The following is a 21,961-nucleotide window of genomic DNA, read 5'->3' as shown; positions in this document are numbered from 1 at the left end:
CAGGTGTGAACCCATTCCAGAGAGGAGGTGAGAGCAGAGGCAGTACCTGAAATTTCCCCTTCTCTCCTGCTGTCAGAGTAACTTGCCTGAGGAGGCAGTAAAGCTCTGCAGGGGCCCAGCAGTGGGACAAGCAGCTGTGGAGAAGAGCTGCAGAGCCCCAGCCAGGAGCCCAGGGGTTAACTCAGCACTACGGGGCTTGAGTCAGCCCAGGCTTGAAGGACAGCCCAGCACAGAGCAGCCTTCAGACCAAACAAAGTACCTTCTGCTGAGCTGGGGCACAGATAAAAGATCCCATGGCATTTCTTGTGTAGCTTGGAGGAGACTGCCAGTGCTGAAGCTGAAATATCTCTGCCAACAAACAAAACTGTCTTTAAACTCTGAGGCTGTGTGTGAGCTATTGTTGGGGACATAATGGCTTCTCTGTTTCCCTGCACAGTCATTGCTCTGCAAACACACCACTGGTCTCTTTTAAAAGTGGTTGAGTGTAAATTAAGTTCTAGAACCTGGAAAGAGGTTTCATCCATTTACTTTTACTACCCTCAGTTGACACTTGTTTACAGAGCAGCACATACAGTAGATTTACAGCTGCTTTACCTGGATGGAGATGGGCATCTTTAGTGCTCAGGCTGAGACTCACAGATACAGGGCTTGGACAGCAAATATATATCTCCTGGTTTAAGGCAGGGGGTGAGGCTGAGGGGGCCCTACTTGCTAATCACTCCCCTCTAAGAAAAGTTTTCATTTGGCTGGCCTGACCTGTTTCCTCTAGTTAGCTCAGTGCTGGCACACTCAGTGCTGCCTAATCCTGAGTGTGCAGCTGCTGCAGGGCACTGAGTGCTGCTCTGCCTGGGGGAGTTCACTCTGCCTTGGGCTGCTGGGCATCCACAGTGGGGTTGGGGCATCTGTTCTTCACCACAATTCCATGGACTGGCTTTTCTCTGAGGATGGCAGATGCTCTGGTAAGGTAAAGGACATCTTGGCTATTGTGCTGAAGTTGTGGTAAAAACCCAGAGCTGCAGTACAAAGGAGGGAGGTGGTCTCTGAAGGCAGTAAGATTAATGTAGGTCTATTTTTCTGGAATGGTCTTGTAATGGAGAAGAAAATGGGTCAAAGAGTAGCTGTTCAAGCTATATGTGCTGAACTGCCTGTCCCACCAAGGTGGCAGTGACTCTCCATCCCCTTGATAGCTCTCTGCTCATCCCCGTGTGCACCCGGAGAGCTCCTTGGTGTTCTGTGCTCACTCTCAGGTGAGCTGCAACCCCGTGCAGCCCGAGAGCAGCCGAGTGCAGGACTGGGACACAGACTGGGACACAGGGAGACCTGAGCACTGGCCATGGCCCTCTGGAAGTGCCTGGCTCATTGGGAAGGTGCTCTGGCCAAGGGCTCCAGGCAGGAATGGGTGCTGTGCTCACCCTGGGCTGTGCCAGGTAGCTTTATCCAAGGTTACTCCCTAATGACCTAGATGTGTTTTGCACTGGTCCTTGGCAATGTTCCAGACAGAAACTCCTCCACACACGTGCCATTTTAAAGCAGATTATCTGAAGTTAATTTTTTTTTTAAACTTTTTTCCTGAAGATGATGTCAGCCATGACTAACAGCAGTTGTGTTCTGCTCCTTGGATTTCCCTTCTCACCTATGCATCTGGTTGTTTGTGTGATGTTTCCTGCCTGCTGTAAGGCAGGTTCCTACCCAGGTGATGGTTGCTGGTTTGAGGAAAGGAGGTGGCAGCAGGGCTGACAATCCTGTCTCTTTCCACAGGAAGATGAAGACACGCTGTGTGGTGGTGGCAGTGGTGGCTGTAGCCCTGCTGGGGCTGGTCCTGTTCCTGGGGCTGTTCTTTGGGCTGCGCTCAGGGGACACACACACCTACAGGAGGGCAGCCGTGGCCACCGACGCGGGGCCGTGCTCCATCATTGGAAGGTACCCCCTCACTGTGCCCTGCCCCTCCTTAGCTCTGGCAGCTCTTGCATGAAACAGAACTGTTGCTTCCCCAATGTCCAGGTGCAATCCCTGCAGTTACCCAGCATGGATAATCAATCCCTAATCTCCCTGTAGAAAGAGGAGATCCTAATAAACCCCAGGCTTTTACCATGCTTGACCAACTTTACTGCAGAGCTCACAGACAGCAGAGCAAGCAAGGATTCCTTGGATCCATTAACAATGAGAACAAGAGTTTTCTTTCTAGCTCCTTTAAAAAAACATTTATTGATATATCCTCCAGGTCTATTCTCAAGTACTGCAGATTTTAAACTATAATTGCTTATGACAGTGTAATGAATGTGTGTGGAATGTCTGTTCCCACGTGTACTCTGTCTCATCTCGCTGTTTTTAAGCTGGTTTGGATGTGTCTCTAATCAGGGCGGATCTGGTCTGCACACTGACCATTAAAGGTCTGTTGTCCCTGATGACAGGAGCTCAAAACTTCCTGAGGAACACATAGACTAAGTGTGGACAAATGTGCCTCAGAGAATCCGTTATAGCTGCTCTGATGTGGTGCATGCACTGCTGGCAGGGAGCTGAGACACTGTCACATGTCACCTTCCCTTCTGCTGCACAGGGACATCCTCAAGCAAGGAGGATCAGCAGTGGATGCTGCAATTGCAGCCCTGCTTTGCGTGGGACTCATGAATGCTCACAGCATGGGAATTGGAGGGGGCCTCTTCTTTACCATCTACAACAGCACAGGTAAGGGACAGGGCCACATACAGCTGCAACAGCTGGAGAACTTCATCTAAAGCAGGTGATTTATCCTACCTGAGAGAAGGTAAACGATGCTCGGAGCCTCTGGGGGAATGTCCTCAAAATAATTGCCATGAAACTGGCTCAGAGTCCTCCAGCAGAGACCATGCCTGTGGGCTGAGTCCAGAGCTAAACATCATCTTCCTTGCTCTGTCATTAAAGGAAAAGTGGAAATCATTAATGCAAGAGAAGTGGCTCCAAAAAATGCATCGGAGGACATGTTTGGGAACAACACACAGCTCTCTCTGAAAGGTATGGCAAAGGCTTTGGGGGGACCACATAGCTCTAGCATTTGCTGCTACCAGCACATCTACATAAAGAACATTTCTTATGGTTAGGTTCTTGCTTACCTACAGGATTTCTCACCTAGAAATATCCTGGAAATATCCTCTTACTCAATTTGCAAATTGTGACCTGACAAAGAAGCTAAGAACAATGCTCTTTAAACTAGTCAGGAACCCCATCACTTTCTGCTTTTCACTTCATGAAAAAGTAGGTAAATGCAAAGCACTGAGGATGACCTCTTCCAGCTGTGCCATCTTTCCTTTCCACCTCTTTGAATAAATCTTTGTGTGGATCACCTTGGGTTTTGTCAGTTCAGATGTCCTCCCTAAATTATTTGTTGTGGTGGCTTCAACTAATGGCTTGGGGCCTCCAGGGAAGTTTCCTTTCAGGAAAGTATTTTCTAATACAAAATAGAAAGAAATACTAAGTAGTTATCTTCATGGTCCCTCTTCTAAGCAAGAGGGAACAGCATCTTGGAGGGGGTTTGATCAATGTGTTGAATTTCTGTGAGATGCAAGTGAAAACAGGATTGAAGCAAACTGCAGCATCAGTGCGCAGTGTGGAATCAATCTGTTCCAGTTGTAGTTACAATGCTGCAACAAAGTTTTTGACTCAAGTATATCACAGTCTGTGTCCTCTTGTGGTGATAGCTTCTGTGTTCTGAGCAGCTTTGCTCTGGTACAGAGCCTGCAGAGGGAAAATGAGCCTAAAACTGGAGTTACCAGCAAGAGGACAGAGGGGTTTCAGCAGTTCAGAACACGTAGGCACAAATGTGTGACCAAATTATTCTGTTAATTCTCACAAGCTGAGCTGGTCACTACACACAAGTCCTGCCTAAAACCAGGCTGGCAGAGATGCCTGCCCTACCTCCTACTCCATCAACCACTTTCTTTTCTTGCTGTAGGAGACTTAACATTCCTTTTCTACTCCAGGAGGACTGTCAATTGCTGTTCCAGGAGAAATCCGTGGCTATGAGCTGGCTCACAAACGTCATGGCAAACTGGCATGGAAAGACCTGTTTCTGCCCAGTATCAAGCTGGCAAGAGAAGGATTCCCTGTTGGGAAAGGCCTTGCTGCAGCCATCAAATCAAAAGAGGAGGCAATTGAAAGCAATCCATTGCTGTGGTAGGTAGAGCAGTTGCTGTTTATGCAGAGAAATTTGGGGTGGCTGCATCCAATCTGCAATGTTGCTGTGTTTATGCAATGCAGTGTCCATGAGGAGTGTGCATCCCATGCAGTAACCACACTCACTGTGCCTGCTGGTGTCACTGCAGATGCCTGAAGGTGCTAAATCATGGGGAAGATTCAGTCCTGACCTTTAAAGGGGGAGAAATTCTACTCCTGAAGACCATTTGTCTGAGCAAGGTGGCATTAAAGTATGTGCTGGGATCAGTCTGCCCAATGGCAATGTGTTTTCTGAATTCCTGCTTTTCCTCATGCTGTAAGTGCACCAAGCTGATCTTACCTGCATTTGGAGTAATTTCAGAGTCTCCTTGAACATCTCATCTGCTCTCAGGCAGTGGGAATTTGGATCACCTCTTACTCTACAATCAGCCTTCCTCAATCAGTGCCTCTGACCATCCACTTCTGGCTAAGACTTGGAGCATGAAGGGTTTTAAATACTCCTCCACTTCTTACAGTCAAATCCTTAGTGTTTATGTCCAGCCCTTCTGGAGATTATGCTTAATTCTCTCTTTTCCTTAAAATTTCTGCCAGCTGCAGGTTTGTTTCCTATCCAATTGGTAATGTACACTCTGGCCTATCTCCTGTCCTTCCCATCTGGTCCACAGCAGCACAATCATGAGGGAGCTAGAGAGGAAACAATCTACCTTAAAGTGATCTAATGAACAGGGACTGAAACACTTCTGGATTTACTGGAAGCTTTGAACCTTACAGCTTAATAGACCGTGCTCTGAATTGCACTGCCGAGTTCAAGGACTGTGGCCCCTCCTGTGCATCTTGAGGCACTTTTTGGCCCCTCAGGTGGGCAGGGAGGGTGGTGCTGAGGTGAAAGTCACTGCTCCATTGGGCACACTGAGCATGTTGAATTGCAGGTCAGAAAACACTGCTCAATTTTGTGTCCCAGTGCCAAGATATGAGGACCCCTGGGCCATGGCTCAGGCAGTTTCTCTTCTCTCCAAGAAACACCTAGCATGAACACTCATGCTGGTTCAGCTGCCACAGACACACATAGTTTTGAACTTGTCTCTCAGACCTGATCTTCTCCATCTCCTTTCTCTGCTAGCGAAGTGTTCTGCAAAGGAGGGAGAATTCTGCAAGAGGGTGAAACCATCAAGATGCCCAAACTAGCCAACACCTACAGCACTATAGCCAGTGAAGGAGCAGATGCCTTTTACACAGGAAGCTTGGCAAAGCAGATCATTGCTGACATCCACAACGCAGGTGAGAACCAGGACATCTGTCCCAAGCAGCAGGAGTGACTACGCTGCTCAGAGCCCAGGGAGAAGCCAGTGACCTGCAGAAGCCTTGGGAGAGGTCAGCCCTGAAATACTGCCTCTAAGATCTGTGGCAACAGGACACCAAAAAGAAGCACTTTAACAGATGTGTTTGAAAGTCAGAAATGGAGAGTGCTGTGCATTTCTGTACCGCAGAGCCTCCCAAGTCTGTGCAGTTCAGGCTGTAGCTGAGTAGATACAGGCTGTTCACAGAGCCTGAATCCAGCGAGTTTGTACCTAAAACGTTACATACGTGGTGGTCCTGTGAACTCTGAGCTGTTTGATCTCTCTGTACCACTAGATGGTGGCAGTATCCTATCCTCACCAGCCGGCACTGGCTAGCTTGGTGAACTTCCTGTGAGTAATTTACTGGCTTTATTTGTGGTGGAGAATTACTTTCTCTCTTCCCCCTTCAGATAAGAAAGCTGATGGAACACTCAAATTATTCTACCTTTTGGGTGCCACAAAGCATCTTCACCCAAAACTGCATCTTCCTCCTGTAAACAGAATTCTTAAGGACATTTTGTAGTCTGACACTGCTGGTGTCCTTTTTAAAAAAAGATGGATCACCAGAGTTGTGGCTGCTGTAAATCAGCCTAACTTCATGCTTAGATTAACTGAGCCTGAGATGGATCTATCAAGGAGTAAATCTTCTGGGCACACGTCTTTGCTTTCTTCACCTTGCTACTTTTTGGATTTGTCCATGTTCCCTCCAATCCTTGCTGTGATTCATGGTGATGGAATATGACCTCCTCTTCCCAACAGAGATCACATAAACCCACATCTCTAGTTTCCTTCTCTTTCCAGGGGGAATCGTCACATTGGAAGACCTGCGGAACTACAATGCCACAGTGATCGAGGACCCCATACAGATCAAACTCGGGGAGTTCACCCTCTACACACCCAGTGCCCCTTTAAGTGGCCCAGTTCTGGCCCTCATTTTAAACATATTGAAAGGTGAGAGTTCCACAGAGCAGTGTCCCACAGGCAGCAGGAGCTGGGAGAGCTCCAAAGACATCACCTTTTTTGGGGGAGCAAGGCCTCCCTGATAGCCCTCCAGCAGGTGAGAAGTCTGAGAGCCCAGAAGAGATCAGAGATGCAGAAATATTCCTCTTCTGCTGTAAACTCAGGGATGTTGCCTTCCTACCTGAAATACAGGAGCAAGAGGAAAAATACTTGCCTGATGGGGGAGCTTCTCTGATACTTGTATGGGCGGAACTTAACATGTACTTGAGGCTTCTTTGGAAAACACCTCTGCAAATACAAATTCTGCTGGTGACTCCCACAGTGCTCAAAACCACCAGAGCTCCTGAGTTCCCCATCTGGAGATTAGGACATTCCAGTGACTGCATCTCTGTAGAGACTGGGCTTCAAGGTTATACATTTGACATGGTGCATTAGCAATCCATTGACCCTGTGTTCACAGTTGTTTGTCCTCTGTTGCCAGGATATAATTTCTCTGCTGCCAGCATCAAAACTGTGGAGGAGAAAGGTCTGACCTACCACCGCATCGTGGAGGCCTTTCGCTTCGCCTACGCCAAGAGGACTTTGCTGGGAGACCCAAAATTTGTCAATATTACAGAGGTACCTGGAAAAAGACTTTTATTTCTGCAACACCAAAGTTGACTGGAACATGGCTGAAAGTTTTTGGTTGATTCCACTTTGTCAGGCATGCTCTGTGCCACTTGCTGTTGACAGGCACTGAAACCGCTCTGAGTCAAAAAGTGGCTCATGTCTGAGCTGTGAGGGCTATAAATGGAGGCAACCTTCCTGCTGTAAGGAAAAGCAAACTCCTCAATTCACTAGGAGAGCTGGAGCACATTTAGGTCTAGCCCTGCCTGGTTTTGTAGTGTTTGAAGCCTTATTCACTATATTCCCAGCATCTTTGTGTCTCTCTAAACAGAGTCCTGCCTGTAGTAAAATGGAGCAGCAGATGGGAAGGGGTGACACTGGCCCCAACTTTGCACTTTGTGCTTTACTTCTGTGCTTGCAAAAGCAGCAGACTCTGAGCCCAGCCCAGCTTGATAAACACAAATTTTCAACTTACAGAGCTCTGGTCAGACCTTGCTTTGTCCTTGTCCTCTGTCTGATCCCATTCCTCTTGTCCCTGAAGCAAGTGTAGCCCTGCTTGCCTCACAGCAGTGTAGAAACAGCTTTCCACAGCACTGCAATAATGGATGCTGATCAACTTCTGCACAAAGGGGTGACTTTAACAGCTGCTCCTGTGACAGCTTAAAATGATCTTTGGCTACAGTGTCCATCTTCCAAGAAGGAAGACCCCTGGGGGAAAACTGTAGCCTCACTGCTGGAATTTACCACTGTTCTGTGGTCTGAAGTATTGAATATCAGTCTCATGACTACATGTCTCAATCTGCTGAGTAACTGCACTGGATTTCTCTGACAGGCAATCAGAAACATGACATCCGAGTTCTTTGCGGATAGCCTCCGGAGGAAAATCACAGACAACACCTCCCATCCAGTTGATTACTACGAGCCCGTGTACTACACTGGAGACAATGCCGGTACATCCCACGTCTCCATTGTGGCTGATGATGGCAGTGCTGTGTCCGCCACCAGCACCATCAACCAATAGTATGAGCTCAGACATTCCTTCCCTGTAGGCCTTTGCCACCTTCCTAGTGCTGGTTCTGGGGCTGGTATCAAACACCACTGAGCTGTCACCTCTGGGATGGGGTAGGGGTCAGTAGTGCTGGAGATGGGCACTTCTGCTCAGCACTGAGGCCTCATGCTTGTGTCAGAGGGCAAGATTTGTCCTCTCTCATGTTGAATTCCACCACAACATTTGCTACATCTGGATCTTCTCATAAGCAGAGATATTGCTGCTGGTTCTGATTTCCCAGGCTCTTGGAAGGAACTTGAGCTAATACAGCTGGCCTGGAAGCACAGTGTTTGGCTGTGAGTGCTGTCAGAAAGAGCTGTGCTCACACATATGGCCTGGAGCCAGGGTGTGAAGCTTATTTTTATCCATAGAAAATGTCTCCAGCTTGACACATCTAAACAAACCCCCAGTCATTCCCACACCTTTGAGCTGTGCTGCCTCTGGATGGAGTGCAGTACTGCCCACCTGGAAGGGCCAGTAGTTGTACTGAGGTGCTGTGCTGGTTTTCCCCATGGGGTCCTCTCAGGGGAGCTGTAGAAGGGCTCTGGGCTGCCTTTCCTCTGTGTGTAGCTGTGTACTCACGGTATTAACTACTTCCTTCCCCCTAGGGGTGACACAAAGTCCTTTACAATAGGAGGGAGTGGAGCGTTTCTCCAATCAAATCCCAGGTTTCACAATGCAGTAAATTCAGCTGAAGCTCTGCCTAGATTTGCTGTGGTTTTGACCTGACTTTGACAATTTGTTTTCTCCAGCTTTGGCTCTGATGTACGATCCAGTGTGAGTGGAATCATATTTAATGATGAAATGGATGACTTCAGCTCACCTTACATAATCAATGGATTTGGAATTCCTCCTTCTCCAGCAAATTTCATAGCTCCAGGTAGCTGTAAACTCCTTCCTGACTCAGTCTTTTGGCTGCCTTGTGCATGCTCACACAGCAGCATCTGTGCCATGGGACACAGGCCTGGGACCTGCAGGGGACAGGGGTGGGAGAAAGTCAAGATGGAGATGAGTGCAGGGGATGGTGGAATCCCCAAGGACTGAGCAGGACACAAGCTGAGTCAGAAAAGTGGATACTGAGGCTCTGTGCTTAGACATTGAGCAAGAGCTGGAAGTTTGTGAGCTGCAGGTAGAAAGTTGAGCCTCTGTGTTGCCTCTGTGTCCCCAACAGGTAAACAGCCAATGTCCTCTATGTGCCCCTCCATTTTGGTGGATAAAATGAAACAGGTGAGGATGGTGGTTGGTGCTTCTGGAGGAACAAAAATAACTACAGCAACAGCACTGGTACGTGATGGTATGGGCAAATGGGGGAAAACATGAGGTAAAATGGGAGTGGCAGCATTTGGGGGGACTCCTGTCTGCACCTGTGACAGGATCATGGCTGTGGCTCCCTGCTGGGGGCCAGCAGCTTGAAAAGGAGGTTCCTGCCTGGCATTCTGAGGGCCAGACTTCCAACACCAACTCCTACCAGGGCTACAAAAGGTCTGCTATTAAATTGCCTCCTTTAGTGAGTCCAGTGCCTCCTTTAGTGGCGTTTTCTCTGGCACAAGATTTGCTTTGAGTTCTGTTCTCTGCATCTCCATGAGCCTATTTACCTAGTTTAGAGCTATTCCCATCCAAAATCCCAAATTTTGGATCAAAGTCACACAGAGAAGCTAAATAAGAACTCAGCTCAGGCACAGTGTCAGCCCTGACAGGTAGGGCCTCTGTGAGCTGCTGTGGCAGCCACTCAAACCACTCAAGAGTGATTGCAGCAGTGACTGTCCCCTGTACCAGCAGCACCAGGCTAGATCTGGCTTTTTGGCTAAGGTGGAGGAGAAGTCTGTAAAAACCGCTACAAACAATTTCCTAAGCCCTGGACTCTGAGAGTGTTCTCACTTCCCAGCAGCTCCAGCCTGCAGTTCAATCCTGTAGAGATGAGCCAGGCCTGAGGGAACTGGTTGTACAATAGCAGGAAGCTGTAGGGGTGTTTGCTGAGGTGACTGTTGTGTGCTTAGTTACAGCAGCATAAATCCAGCCACCATAGCTTAGAGTGTGTTCATTTTTTAACCTTTTGCTGTGTTAATTTTAGTCATTCATGGTTTCTTTGTATGGGAATCCTCCTAAGCATATACAAGCTGCAACATACCTGTGTTTTGCTCAGCCAAGAGAAGAACCACTGAAAGCCACATAACCCAGAAATGGTGCCTTTTGAGTGCTCTGGTGAGCATCCGTGAGGCACCTCTGCCTGTGTGGCTCCAAGGGTCAGACTTCTCTGAACACAAGTAATTAACACTAAGGCTTTCTGCTTCTCACAGACAATCATGAATTCCATCTGGTTTGGTTATGATGTGAAGAAAGCAGTGGAGGAGCCCAGAATTCACGATCAGCTGTTTCCCAATATCACGGAGCTTGAGCAGCAAATAGAGGAGGTTGGTCTTGCTACAGCCATACATGAACTTGTATGAGCTGAGCTCCTAGTGCTGGGAAGGCAAGCAGTGTGGAAAATCATCAGGTTTGGCCAAATACTCCTAGGTGAGCAAAGCTGGTACAAGTTTAGTGTTGAACAATAAGCTGTTCAAAGTGTTCCTTCAGTCTCAGTCATACAGGTGTGAAGCAGTGCGTTGAAGAGTGACTTGTGTCTGAAACTGAGCAACTGCTTGAGTGATGTTTGGCACAAAGGACTTGCAAAACAGCAAACCACACCAGGGCCCAGACCATCCTGCAGTCTAAATCCAGTCAGTCTCAGGGAACTCTTGTCCTGTTGTGTAACCTCATGATGACTCTGGAAGGCGTGGCCCAGAGCTAGCAAGGAGGGGTGCCCAGAGGGACCCAGGAACAGACTTGAAAATATATTCACACTAGAGATGTCAGCACAGTACTGTCAGTTGGAGAGCTGATGCCAAGGTCTGCCTTGCTCTCCAGACCACTCACCTGAGCTGGCAGCTTCATTCCCCCTGAGAAACTTCACATCCCCAGAGGCCTGAGGCAGGCACAGGCTTTGTACATATCTCATGCCTCTGTATCTGCCTCTTTGTACCTATCTCATATCTCTGTGCCTCCCTTTGGCAAAACAGTTCTACATAATGCAGTTGTCTTATCAAACTCTGCAGAAGTTCCTCTGTTAATGAACTTCTTATGAAGGTAACAGTGAGATATCTTCCAGCACTGGGGAGGATGCCCTGCTCTCCACAAGTCCTGTATTTTCCACCACTGCCAAACAGGATCCATCCATCCTGGCTGTTAGCGTGTGGATATCTGTGACCAAGAATAATATTGGTAACCCACACTGAGCACCACAAATACCAAATTCTTAATTCCACTTCTTCAAAAGTAGGGCATCCCAGAGGGCAAAGGGAAGGGGAAGAACAACATGTAGCCGTGTGTGACACTGGCCCTGAGCGCCCGGCTGGTTGTGGAGGATGCAGGGGGCAGGCTGCAGCAGGTGCAGTTTCCCTGTGTGCTCACTCAGCTGTGCATTGCAGGGCATCGAGCAGCAGCTGAGGAGGAGGAGGCACGACACGGCGCGGGTGAGCGGCGGCGCGGTGGTGCAGGCCATCCTCAGGACGGAGCGCGGGTGGGCCGCCGCCTCCGACTCACGCAAAGGGGGCTTCCCTGCAGGCTACTGACCCGGCTCAGCTCCTCTTCCAGCGCTCTAGTGACACCAAGGTGTGTTTCGGGGGAAGATCCTTTAGATCTGCAACTCAGGGACTTCTCACAGGAAAGAGAACACATTTACCTGTGATTCTGTTGATGGAACTGGGACAGTTCTCTACAGCCATGACCGAAGTGCCTCATGCCACAGCCGTCTGCTAAGACAGGCACGTCCACCAGGACGTGCAGTACTTACTTGAAGAGTCTGTTCTGCCTTGAAGAGTTTGTTCCCTGCCTCCTCTCCAGCCCATGAAGACAGATTGGGTGCCCAGTTTCTGCAGAAGGTCCAGCTCACTCATGCTGCAGGAAGCGTTTCTCCTGCACGGTGTCAGCTACCAGGAATGTCCCTGTCACTGCTAGAGAAGATATTTGTTTCCTGTTGAGTAGGTGGGAGTTACAGGACTCTGGGACTGGGTTTTCGAAGTTACAAACTAATAAGCCTGTGCCATAGCAGGAAGCCCAGCTCTAGACTGGGATAAGCCAAACTCACCACTCTGTTAACAAAAGATGTTTCTGCATTTCACCCAGTTGATTTTTGGAGATGAGTGGGGAAATGGGGAAATAGCTTCAAACTTTTTTTATATTTCTGTTGAGAAGGTCTAAAGGGAAGATGCTACCTGTAAAACTCTGAGCACAACTAAAATAAATAAATACGGAGTCACACATTTTCCTTGCCTGCACAGTTGATGCAAAAACAGATGGTGAGAGTCTGTGTGAAAGAAGCTCTTCTGAGACTATTGGGTTTTTTTCACTGCTTTGATGAAGTCATGAGTAAGCAATAATAGTTACATATCCAAAACAAGTTTGTTTTTCTCCATTTTGTTTTTTATGATGTCGTACTACAGGCGTGAAATATCAGAGTTTGGGGAAATGAAATTTCTAAAAAAGGGCACACTGCAGCTACTCTTTTTAAAGGTAAGTTACTATTAACCAGACTTTTAAGGACCTCTCAGAAATCCCTGTCTGATATGGAGCAGCTGAGAGTGTTTGTACCTGCATGAAGGGGTTTGGTGTTCACCTACCAGCACGGACCAATACATCATGTCACATAAACTGCCCAAGATCAAAACCAAATGATCCAGGGGGTTGTCACACTCTACTGGTGTTTTTGAAATCCTTGATACACAAGTGGCAGTAAGTTAACTCATCTATTTGGCTTGTTTAAACTTCCTGTCTGTTTGTCAGAACCTTAAAATATAGAAGAGAAAATGAAAGTCTAAAGTTTTAGGCATCATGCAACCTCTTTCCTAGAAGTGTCTGGAGCTGAGGAGAGCCCAGTTTCACAGAATAAGGTGATAGCTAGATTATGTAAATCAGAGTCATGGCTTCGACATACATATTTGCTTATATAATTTGATCCAAATGAGTGGCTTTTACCAAATGTGCTGTGGATGTGCTCTGGCTCCTTTTCCTGAGCTCTTGCTGGTGGTGCTGCTTTAGGTGCAGCAAAGGCAGTGATTGTAAATTACCTCTAGTCACTGTGTTTCCTCTTGTTCCCTCAAGAGATCAGTCTGGGGCCAAGCCTGTGTCCTCTTATTGCCAAACTAAGACTTTCACTTTTTCACTTCTTCTAATTCCACTTCTGGTGTTCCTCAATGGCAGGCTGGCTTTGGAATTGGGACTAGCTAAATTCTTTCTTGGCTAGATGTGACCTGGGAAATAAAGAAAATTACTGCACAGCAAAATAAGCTTATTGGAATCTTACAGTCACTACAGTTAGCCCAGAACTGGAAGGGAACAATTTCTGGGAAATGCCTGTTGGACAACCCTGATTTCTGATACAGGTCTGAATGGCTGCTGCTGGGCTGCATCTAACAGTTTGTGGTGCAACAGTTATTCTTATGTTCCTGAATTTCTTCTTGCTAGTCAGAAAATTCCCCTATTGTTTATAACCTGTGTTAAAAAGCTTCCCCTGTGGAAAGCGTAAAACACTCCTAGTTACAACTGTTCTTATACAAATGCATTTGAATTTTTGACTCTGCAGAAGTCAAATTTGGTTGGTTGTTTTTTAGCAGTAGGGAAAAAAAAAAGGAAGGAAAAGGAAGGATTTGTTTAACTCGGCTACAGCTGCAGAGGAGGATTTGTTAAACTGGGCTACAGCTTGCACTTATATCCTATGTTTTTAAAAAGCTGTGGATACTTCTGCAAGCTGTAGTTATCTGCATCTCATTTGGACATATCTGTACACAGAGCAGACACTTCTGCCACCTGCTTGGGGACCACATCTCACTCACCCTATGCTGGGGCTGTCTGTGTATCAACAGCCAGATGTCAGGCAGTGGTTCCTGCTGTTAAACCTCCAACTGCACCCCCCAGGCTGCTCAGCTTACGGGATATTTCAGCTGCAGGGAAAATCCTCTGGATAGGATGAGAGGGAATGCCTTTGAACTGAAAGAGGGTACATTTAGGTTACATACTAAGATGATATTCTTTACTGTGACAACAGTGAGCCCTGGCAGAGGTTTACCCAGAGAAACCCTGGCTGTCCCGTGCCTGGAAATGTTCAAGGACAGGTTGGATGGCACTTGGACCAACTGGGTTTAGTGAGTGACATCCCTGCCCATGACAGGAGGGTCAGAACAAGATGGTCTCTGAGGTCCCACCTTTTGAATGCAACCACCTGGTCCTGCTCCTGGGTGTGCACTGTGTGTTGGTGTGGGCTGCCTGCCCGGTGCAGGGCACAGAGAACAGGGCACATTCCATGACTGATTCCAGCTGATGTGAAAGGAAGCTGTACCATTAAAAGGCAATTCAGATGATGAGCTGGAAGGTTCGCCTTTTGCTCCTATTCTTCAATCTGACATTAGCACAAATTTCTTTTGGCAACCATCCAGCCTCTGCAAGGGAACAAAACTCAGCCGTGAGAGACAAGTGGCACAAGCTGCACTGTTCCTCAGCTTCTCCAGCAGCATATGAGGCTCCAGAATGAACAAGTGTCGCTGCTGGAAACACCTGCATGGAGTCCTCTGTGCTTGTGTGATGGAGTAGGCAACAGGTTTAGAGGAGAAAATCCCAGACAGATTTAAAAACGCTTTATTAAAAGTATAACTTAAATACTTCATTAGAAAATAGAGCAGCCTCTGTATGATGATGCTTTAGAAGTCCATGAAAGTTGATTTCAGTACAAAAATAATGCTCTCTTGTTGGGAGGAGCAGGAATGTGGAGAGACCAAACCAATAAGCACTTGACCCAAACAGATTTCAGCAGCAGGGAGGAGGTGGCAGGGCAAGTGCAGAGGTGCCAAAGCAGGTACAATCTCAGCTTCACCAGGTATTCTGCTAGGAGGGACTGCAGGACTGGAAGTCTGGTGTGCTGAGAGATATGCACTCCCATTCCTTTCTGTCTTGCAAATTAAACCTGTGATGGGTTTTTTAACTGCTTCACTGGCTCACTTGCAAAGTTAATAGCAAAGCAGTGAAACTGCAGTGAGTACTGGACTACAGATAATATTCCCATGTTTTTGTGGTGGGAAGTAGCTGTGATACTACTGCACTGGAAAGGTGCTAGGCTGGAGTACTGCAGGGTGCTTCACCCTAAGGTGTGTCAGAAGCAAAGGTAATGGAAGACTTAGTTACTTAATGTCATGATGGAGAAAGACCAGAGCACTGCTGAAGGTGGCCCTGAAGCCTAATAGCAAAGTTGGGAGTTCTCTCCCTGTCTCCAGCCAGAGCCACTCTCAGCTGCTGATTGTAAATTTTCAGCTCAGTGGGGTTAGCTGGAAATAACCCCTGATCTTGCCAGAGACAGCATCCGGCCTGGGCTGTGTGTCTGGAGCTGCAAACGGTGTCTGGCGCCTGTCAGTGCTTCCCCTGCACAGCTCTGTCAGCTGCTGTTCCTGACCCCACCACTGATGCACCCAGGAACTGCTGGCTGGGGCAAGGGACTTAATCAAGGCAGAAGACTTCAGCAAATTAGGCAGGTTTGGTTTCTTTGGTGGTCATAGTTAATGTAGCCCCTTCCAAGTCAACATAAAACTGCCCCTCGACAGCTTGTGGTGCTGTTTCCTTCCCCATTCACCAGCACGGTGTTGCTACCTCACAGAGTGCCAGGCACTTCCACAGTGTGATAGAGCAGCTCTGATGGAGAAACCAGCAGTTCTTCCTGAACTGGGGATTTAACATGAATTCCACTTGGACAAGGAGGGGGCAGGGCAGTGGGAGCTGGCTCCATCCATGAGTAACTTGATTTCCAGCTGGGTGACTGAGTGCTTGCGGTTACAATCTGGTAACTCATCGATCTTTCACTGGTACAGCCGGGGCCGTGCTGCAGTCCTTGGGGTACAACTTCTGAAGGAACACACATCTGGCTCTGGTCAGCTTCACTTGGACCATCACTAAAATGCAAGTGAAGGCTGCCATTTCAGTAAATGGATGGCTTTACTGGACAGGCCTTGTGGGTAAAAACATTGGCGTAAAGTCTAGCTGGCCTTGTTTTAATTTGTGTTTTTTAATAGTGTGTTCTTGTTATGATGTTTACACAGGAATTCTGTTTCTTGGAGAACTAGGAGTCCCAAGGGCTCTGTGTGTGAGGGGGAGGGCTCTGCAAGTGCCTGGCTCTGGTTTCTTTCAGACACACACACAACACTGTGCCCATAGGGCAGTCAGGCTCAGAAGCTCTCAGAAAATGGAATTTTGGAGGATTCTGGGAATTTGACCCTGCATATTTGAAGAACTTTGGGGGCTTTCTGGGTTTTAGGTTTTATTTTCATAAATGTTTGATTCTCTTGGTCATTTTGAGCAGGGCAAGGCTATGGATTAACTGCAAAAGACCATTTGCATCCAGGTGCAAAATCCAGGACCTTTTGCGTTCAGGTCTCTTCTCTGAAAGTTTTCTCTTTCTGTGATAGTTCTTAGAGTCCTACAATGCCCGCTGTGTGGTCTGAAAGGAACACAAGAGAGAACAGGCTGTGATAAACAGGGGTTTGGAGCATGTAGGATATGGGAGGATTCTCCTTATGCCTGATAATGCTGCATCACTTCTCAGCAGTCCTGGTGGTTGCCTGGGCAGGTTGAGCTCAAGGCTACAGATGAAATCTCCTGGTCACGTATACTTTGCAATTTGAAGAAAGATCTAAAGTTTCCAAAAGCAACATTTCCACTGCCTTCCCAAATGATGTACTGGTGTTGAGGAACTGGTACAGACTGGGACCCATCTCGCCACAGGGAGAGGCATCTCCAGGGAGCTCAGCTGAAGCCTGTTGATCCCAGGAGCAGGGAAATCACATGCCCCTTGGGAGGCTGTTCTCAGAGTCACTGTGTGCAGGGCTGGAGGAAGTGTTGGTGCAGTTACCTGAGCTTGTGGTTGGGTGAGTTTTGCACCCCCAAGGCAGAGAGCAGCAGGCAGGCCAGCACTTGTGCCATGGTGTGATTTTATCTGCCACCTTGGGGAAAAGCTGGGCTTCTTCAGATGGGAAAAGAGAGGGAGAGTGTGGAATTTTGATCTCTTCCCTTTCCGAATCCATACTCTAAGCCTGAATACTTCAGATTTTAAAATCCTGATCTTAAAGACTCTTCTTGTTCATGACTAAAATAGTTATGTATTTCACATTGCTGAGCCCCAGAAATAAGCTTATTGTGGAGCAGCCTGAAAGAAACTGAGATTCCATCAGGAATGGAAGGTGCAGCTGGGCTATTTCACAGTGATCTCAGTGGGATTTGGATGAATTTTCCTTTCACACCTTGTATTCTCTCACTCTGAGTAACTGATGTGCTCAAGAAATATGTTCTCTGTGTATCACATAAGTAATGAAAGGTACAGCTCTAAACAAGGTTGGCTGACCTCTCCTTGTATTGCCTGAGGGTGACCTGCAGTCTGCTGGAATTAGATGTAATCACAGGCTGTGCCCATGCTCCAGGAGACATCCTGCTAGAACAGGAAATTATGGGCATATCCAAGCAAAGCATGTTCTGAATCTCCTGTGGCTTTGTGGATTGTGATGGCATCTCACACTAGTATCCAGCCGACTTCCCCAGCTTCCTTTTATCAGAATAAGCAGAGATGCATTTTCCTTCCTTGGAAATTCCCTGTACTACATTCATTGCAAATTTATCTTTCTTCTCTTTATGTCCTCTTCCCAGCAGGCCAGTCCTAACATCCTGTAGTGAGAAAGAAGAGAAAATTGAATGAATGGGCCAGGGGCCTGAGATCTTTACATTGCCATGTGTGAAACTGTAGGATTGTGTGTGTGGAGCCTGGTTGAGGAATTGAGGTTTAAACAAGAAAGAGGTGAGCCAGAGGCGAAATAAAGGTTACCCAAGAGAGTTAGAGAAGCAATCTGCTCCCCACCAGGGCCACTCACCTTGCTGAAAGAGTCTTCAAACAGGACACTGTCGCCCTGGGTGTGCATGACAGGAGCTGAAATGGCGTCTTCCAAGTCATAACCAAACCACAGCTTGTTTATAATCGCCTGCAATAAAACAAATCCCAGACTGCCCAAGCGGACATAAAACCTGGGCTGTCCAACCCAGGCTGCACTGAGCCAGACCCACAGTCCTACCAGCCTGGTGTCCTGCTTTCCTGGTGACCAATACTATATGCCTGGGGCAAGTAAAAGAATAGGATGAGCACATAATACTTCCCAGAATGCTTTCCCTGGCCCAGGGACTTCTAAATTGCAAATTAACAAAAGCACCAAACAGTCAAGATCTGAGGAGAGGTGAGTAGGGACTGATCATGGCTAGAAATCTGGGAGGGCTGAAAAAACTTGCAGCTTGCTGTGGGTTTCACTTACCATGGTGGTAGCACTGATAATCCAGCCCCCCCCAGCTCCTCCAATCACCAGCATGTCTCCTGACTTGGAGATGAGGATGGAAGGCACCATTGCTGAGGGAGGCTTCTCTCCTAGAGCAGAAGCAGAGATATTATTCTTTCCATGTGGCTCTAAATAGGGTAGGAGGGACACAGGTTCATCTACCTTGCCTTTCTTTTGTCTCCCACAGAAAAACAAGCTGCTGTTCCTTCCTCAAGATGCTCAAGACTTCCAGAAAATTTTCCTTGTACTGAAAGCCTGCCTCCCAAAAAACTGGGACCTTTCTGGCACAAGCTAAACAAGCTTCTCTTGATGCAGGACAGGGCATCCTGCAAGTATTCAGGACTTGCTGCAGCTCATCCAACTAGATGAGGAACCCTCAGCAGAAATCTGCCACGGCAGCACCAGTGTCCTCTCCCAGCAGACTGAGGGGGATGCAGCAGGGACAGCTTATGGCACAGAGCCATGTCTGCACCAACACTGCTGTGCTACAGAGCTTGGTGCAAGCCTGTAGCAGCTCTATGCTCAGAATCACAGATGAGCCTAAAATATCAGCAGGCTTATCTTAGCAGTAGTTTCTCCACTTCTTCCCTCCCCTTCCCAACAGCCAGTGATCATCTTCAGCATTTTTTTTTACCTCTGATCTCTGATTTCTCTGGTTAGAAACCAAAACTCCTGTATTCCCATACAAGGAGATATGTGAGTAGACACAGACACACTACAAGGCTTTACCCTCTTTTAGTCTGAAATAAACTTGCTCTCATCCAGATCTGGGAAGGAAAAGAACACCTGTAAGTCTACAGGTTGTCCCTGGCTACTTGGACAGCCTCTGTATCCATCCCCTGGCCCTGTGCTTTATTCAGGATGAGGATGCTCACCTGGTTTAATGCTTCTGTTTGCGATGCAGAAGTCAGCAAGTTCATTATTTAAAATTATCCCAGTTTGGTTAGAATACACAAAGGAGCCAAACCTGCAGGGAGGAAAGATGAAGCCTTTTAGTGCTCAGGGTTCTCCTGTTAGGGATGACATTTACTGCTCATGGCACCCTGTGAGTAACTTCTGTCTCCTCCCAGCCTGCAAGTGTCCTAGTGAGGGTGTGCAAAAGGAATTTGTGCTGCTCCTAATGACAGAGATAAGTTCCCTGTTACTGGTGCCACAGAAATTCAACAAGAACCTCAGCAAGTCCTTGCATCCTCCTGAATTATGACGGCCCTTGGAGTTGATGCTCACAGATCTTTGCCGTCACATGGAAAAGGCACTCACAGCTCAGAAGCTGCCTAAAGCAGTGAAATCCAGGGGTTTTGCATTTCTGGTAGCCAGCCCTTGCAGCTCCCCTGTGAACCTGACACGTGGCCTGTGTGACTCTGTTACCAACCCCGGGCTACTCACGGGTAGTTGATGGTGCTGGTGGCCGACACGGCGCTGCCGTCTGCAGCGAGCACAGAGATGTGGCTCGTGCCCATGCTCCTGTGCTTGTCCTTGTAGAGGGGCTCCAGCAGGCTGTAGTGGCTCAGTGGGTGGTCACCACGCTTATCTATCCTCTGCCTGACAGACTCAGCAAACTGGTCAGACAACAGGGTCCCCACAGGTACCTGCCAGCACAGCAAGGACACTGAGCTGGTCACCAAAGCACAAACCTGTCTTTGGGCTCAGGAACTGAGCCCCAGTAGTCAGAGTCTGGGGCCCTGGAGTGGCAGCATTCAACCCCAGGCCACCCTCATCCCAGAAAATGGACCAAGCTCGGCACTTCATCATTGGCAGGAGCATGTGCCCACCCTTTGTCAGGCACATGAGTGCCAGCCTGCAGCTGAAGCTGCAGAGTAAACAGCCTGATCCTGCCTCTGCCTTGGCCAACTCAGCTGCATTGCTCTTCAGTAGCAGCTCTAAGTATTTTCTTTCCTTCCAGGCTGCAAAGAAGGAGCATGTCAGAGCATTGCTCAGTGCTGTAGCACTGTACCAACACACTGTGGAGCTCACCTGAGCTTCAGAGAAGGCTGGGTCACTCATGTGGGGTCTTAGCATGTTGCCAAACTTCAGGGCTTCTGCAATATAGTGATAGGTTTCTACCTTCTCCTCAGGTGTTGACAGTGATTCTTTATGGAATTTATACTCTGTGGAGCAGGACGAAATAATTTTGTTGATAGACACAATACAATGTTTTTTCAAGTGTAAAAGAAAGCAAAGGTTGAAAGGACCCTCCTCTTCCCACCCCAGTTCTTATCAGGTTTCCCCTATGTTTTAGGAGGATGTGGATACAGAAACAACCAACTACTGATTTTCACTGTGACTTCAATTTCTTTTGAAGCATTGGGAAAGCCATGCATCTTTTGGCCCTTGCAGCAGCTGTGGTGATGCTGACCCACTGTACAAGTGAACCAGTTCTTCCTCCTACTGCCTAGCATGGTCATACTGCTGCTTTGGGCCCCATTCTGGCTCAAAACCTCTATTTCTGCCCATTGCATTTTATCATTCTGGAGCAACACTTTCTGAAAACCTCTTGCTGACCCTTTTTCATCAGAAATTTACCTTCCAATACCTTGAGGATGAACATGAGCACTGCACCTCCCATGGGTGGTCCTGGAGCAAATACTTTGGTGTGGTTGTTCAGGGTGATGTTCAGAGCTGAGGACACCTCTGCTTTGTATGCCCGAAGGTCCTCCAGTGAGAGACTGGACCCTTCAACAGAGACCCAGGAGCTGCCATTAGCACAGCAACTTGTACTGGTGCTGGGGGCTGCCTGCATCAGAGCTGCCTGCTTGTGTAGAGCCATCCCATACAGCCCAAATTCCTTCCACCCAGCACAGAACTGCCCTCACACATCCTCATGTGCTGCCAAACCCCAGGATGTCACAAAGCCTAAAGGAGGCAAAGGGGCGAGTGCATGAGCACTGTGGGCAAAGGCCAGAACAGAGGGTGGTCTCAGCCCTGCTTCTGGGCATGAGTTGTAGAAACTGAGGAAAGGTGGCCTGTTCCCATGTCAGGTACCACCCCCAAGTGACAAGCAAATGGCATGTGTTGGCTTTCCCCTGGTACAGGCTCACTGTGAGCTGATGGCTGGGAGAAAGGCCTATGTATTAGGGCTACCTATAGCTGTTACTCACCAGCCTTCCTGACGTCCTCCACCAGGGCCCTTCCTATCTCTCCCTCATAAAACGCTGCAGCTCCGTGTTCCGCCACAGCTTGCAGCGTTCGCTGCAGTGCTTGCCACCGGAAGGTCTCGCCAAACTTCAGAAATCTGTCCCCATCACATAGCAGTGGGCTGTTAGAGAAGAACATTCATCAGTTTTACAGCATGAGCTTGTTCTTTCCCAGGGCCAATGATCTCTTTTTCCTATCAGGAGCTGGTCTGGATTATGTATGCTGTGTACTTTCCAACACAGTGCTACACTGCAGCGTCTTTTAAAAACCCACTTTTGTGATTCTCTCCCACTCCATAGCAAGTATTCCCTGAGCACAAACCACAGCAGCAGCCTGTGCTC

At 48.0% G+C, this 21,961-nt stretch overlaps 2 protein-coding genes across 9 annotated transcripts in view; one reads left to right on the top strand and one right to left on the bottom strand.

Moving 5' to 3' along the window:
• Window positions 1-12,398, top strand: part of GGT1 (gamma-glutamyltransferase 1) — a 29,818-nt gene extending 17,420 nt beyond the window's left edge. For 5 of the 7 annotated variants that reach the window (XM_030285645.4, XM_012578079.5, XM_030285648.4 and 2 more), the window contains exons 2-13: window positions 1,759-1,920; window positions 2,558-2,685; window positions 2,902-2,991; window positions 3,957-4,149; window positions 5,270-5,427; window positions 6,288-6,437; window positions 6,928-7,064; window positions 7,885-8,072; window positions 8,853-8,980; window positions 9,272-9,384; window positions 10,398-10,511; window positions 11,565-12,398. In XM_030285645.4, the coding sequence (XP_030141505.4) occupies window positions 1,759-1,920; window positions 2,558-2,685; window positions 2,902-2,991; window positions 3,957-4,149; window positions 5,270-5,427; window positions 6,288-6,437; window positions 6,928-7,064; window positions 7,885-8,072; window positions 8,853-8,980; window positions 9,272-9,384; window positions 10,398-10,511; window positions 11,565-11,708 (1,705 nt within the window). In that variant the 3' untranslated portion in view covers window positions 11,709-12,398. Of the gene's footprint in view, window positions 1-801; window positions 965-1,758; window positions 1,921-2,557; window positions 2,686-2,901; window positions 2,992-3,956; window positions 4,150-5,269; window positions 5,428-6,287; window positions 6,438-6,927; window positions 7,065-7,884; window positions 8,073-8,852; window positions 8,981-9,271; window positions 9,385-10,397; window positions 10,512-11,564 lie in introns of those variants that run through there. The other 2 variants (XM_030285644.4, XM_030285646.4) reach the window with 2 other exon arrangements.
• Window positions 12,399-14,750: 2,352 nt separating this feature from the next.
• Window positions 14,751-21,961, bottom strand: part of GGT5 (gamma-glutamyltransferase 5) — a 35,772-nt gene continuing 28,561 nt past the window's right edge. For both annotated transcript variants that reach the window (XM_030285652.4, XM_030285651.4), the window contains exons 5-12: window positions 21,584-21,741; window positions 21,009-21,158; window positions 20,460-20,593; window positions 19,872-20,074; window positions 19,361-19,452; window positions 18,465-18,574; window positions 18,033-18,140; window positions 14,751-17,829 (exon numbers count right to left, since the gene is read on the bottom strand). In XM_030285652.4, coding sequence (XP_030141512.4) covers window positions 17,683-17,829; window positions 18,033-18,140; window positions 18,465-18,574; window positions 19,361-19,452; window positions 19,872-20,074; window positions 20,460-20,593; window positions 21,009-21,158; window positions 21,584-21,741 — 1,102 coding nt within the window. In that variant the 3' untranslated portion in view covers window positions 14,751-17,682. The remainder of the gene's footprint in view (window positions 17,830-18,032; window positions 18,141-18,464; window positions 18,575-19,360; window positions 19,453-19,871; window positions 20,075-20,459; window positions 20,594-21,008; window positions 21,159-21,583; window positions 21,742-21,961) is intronic.

Source organism: Taeniopygia guttata, chromosome 15 (genome assembly GCF_048771995.1).
Source record: "Taeniopygia guttata chromosome 15, bTaeGut7.mat, whole genome shotgun sequence".
Classification (NCBI taxonomy): Eukaryota; Metazoa; Chordata; class Aves; order Passeriformes; family Estrildidae; genus Taeniopygia; species Taeniopygia guttata.
Note: the sequence above shows the minus strand (reverse complement) of the source record. Positions and strands in the feature narration are given on the sequence as shown.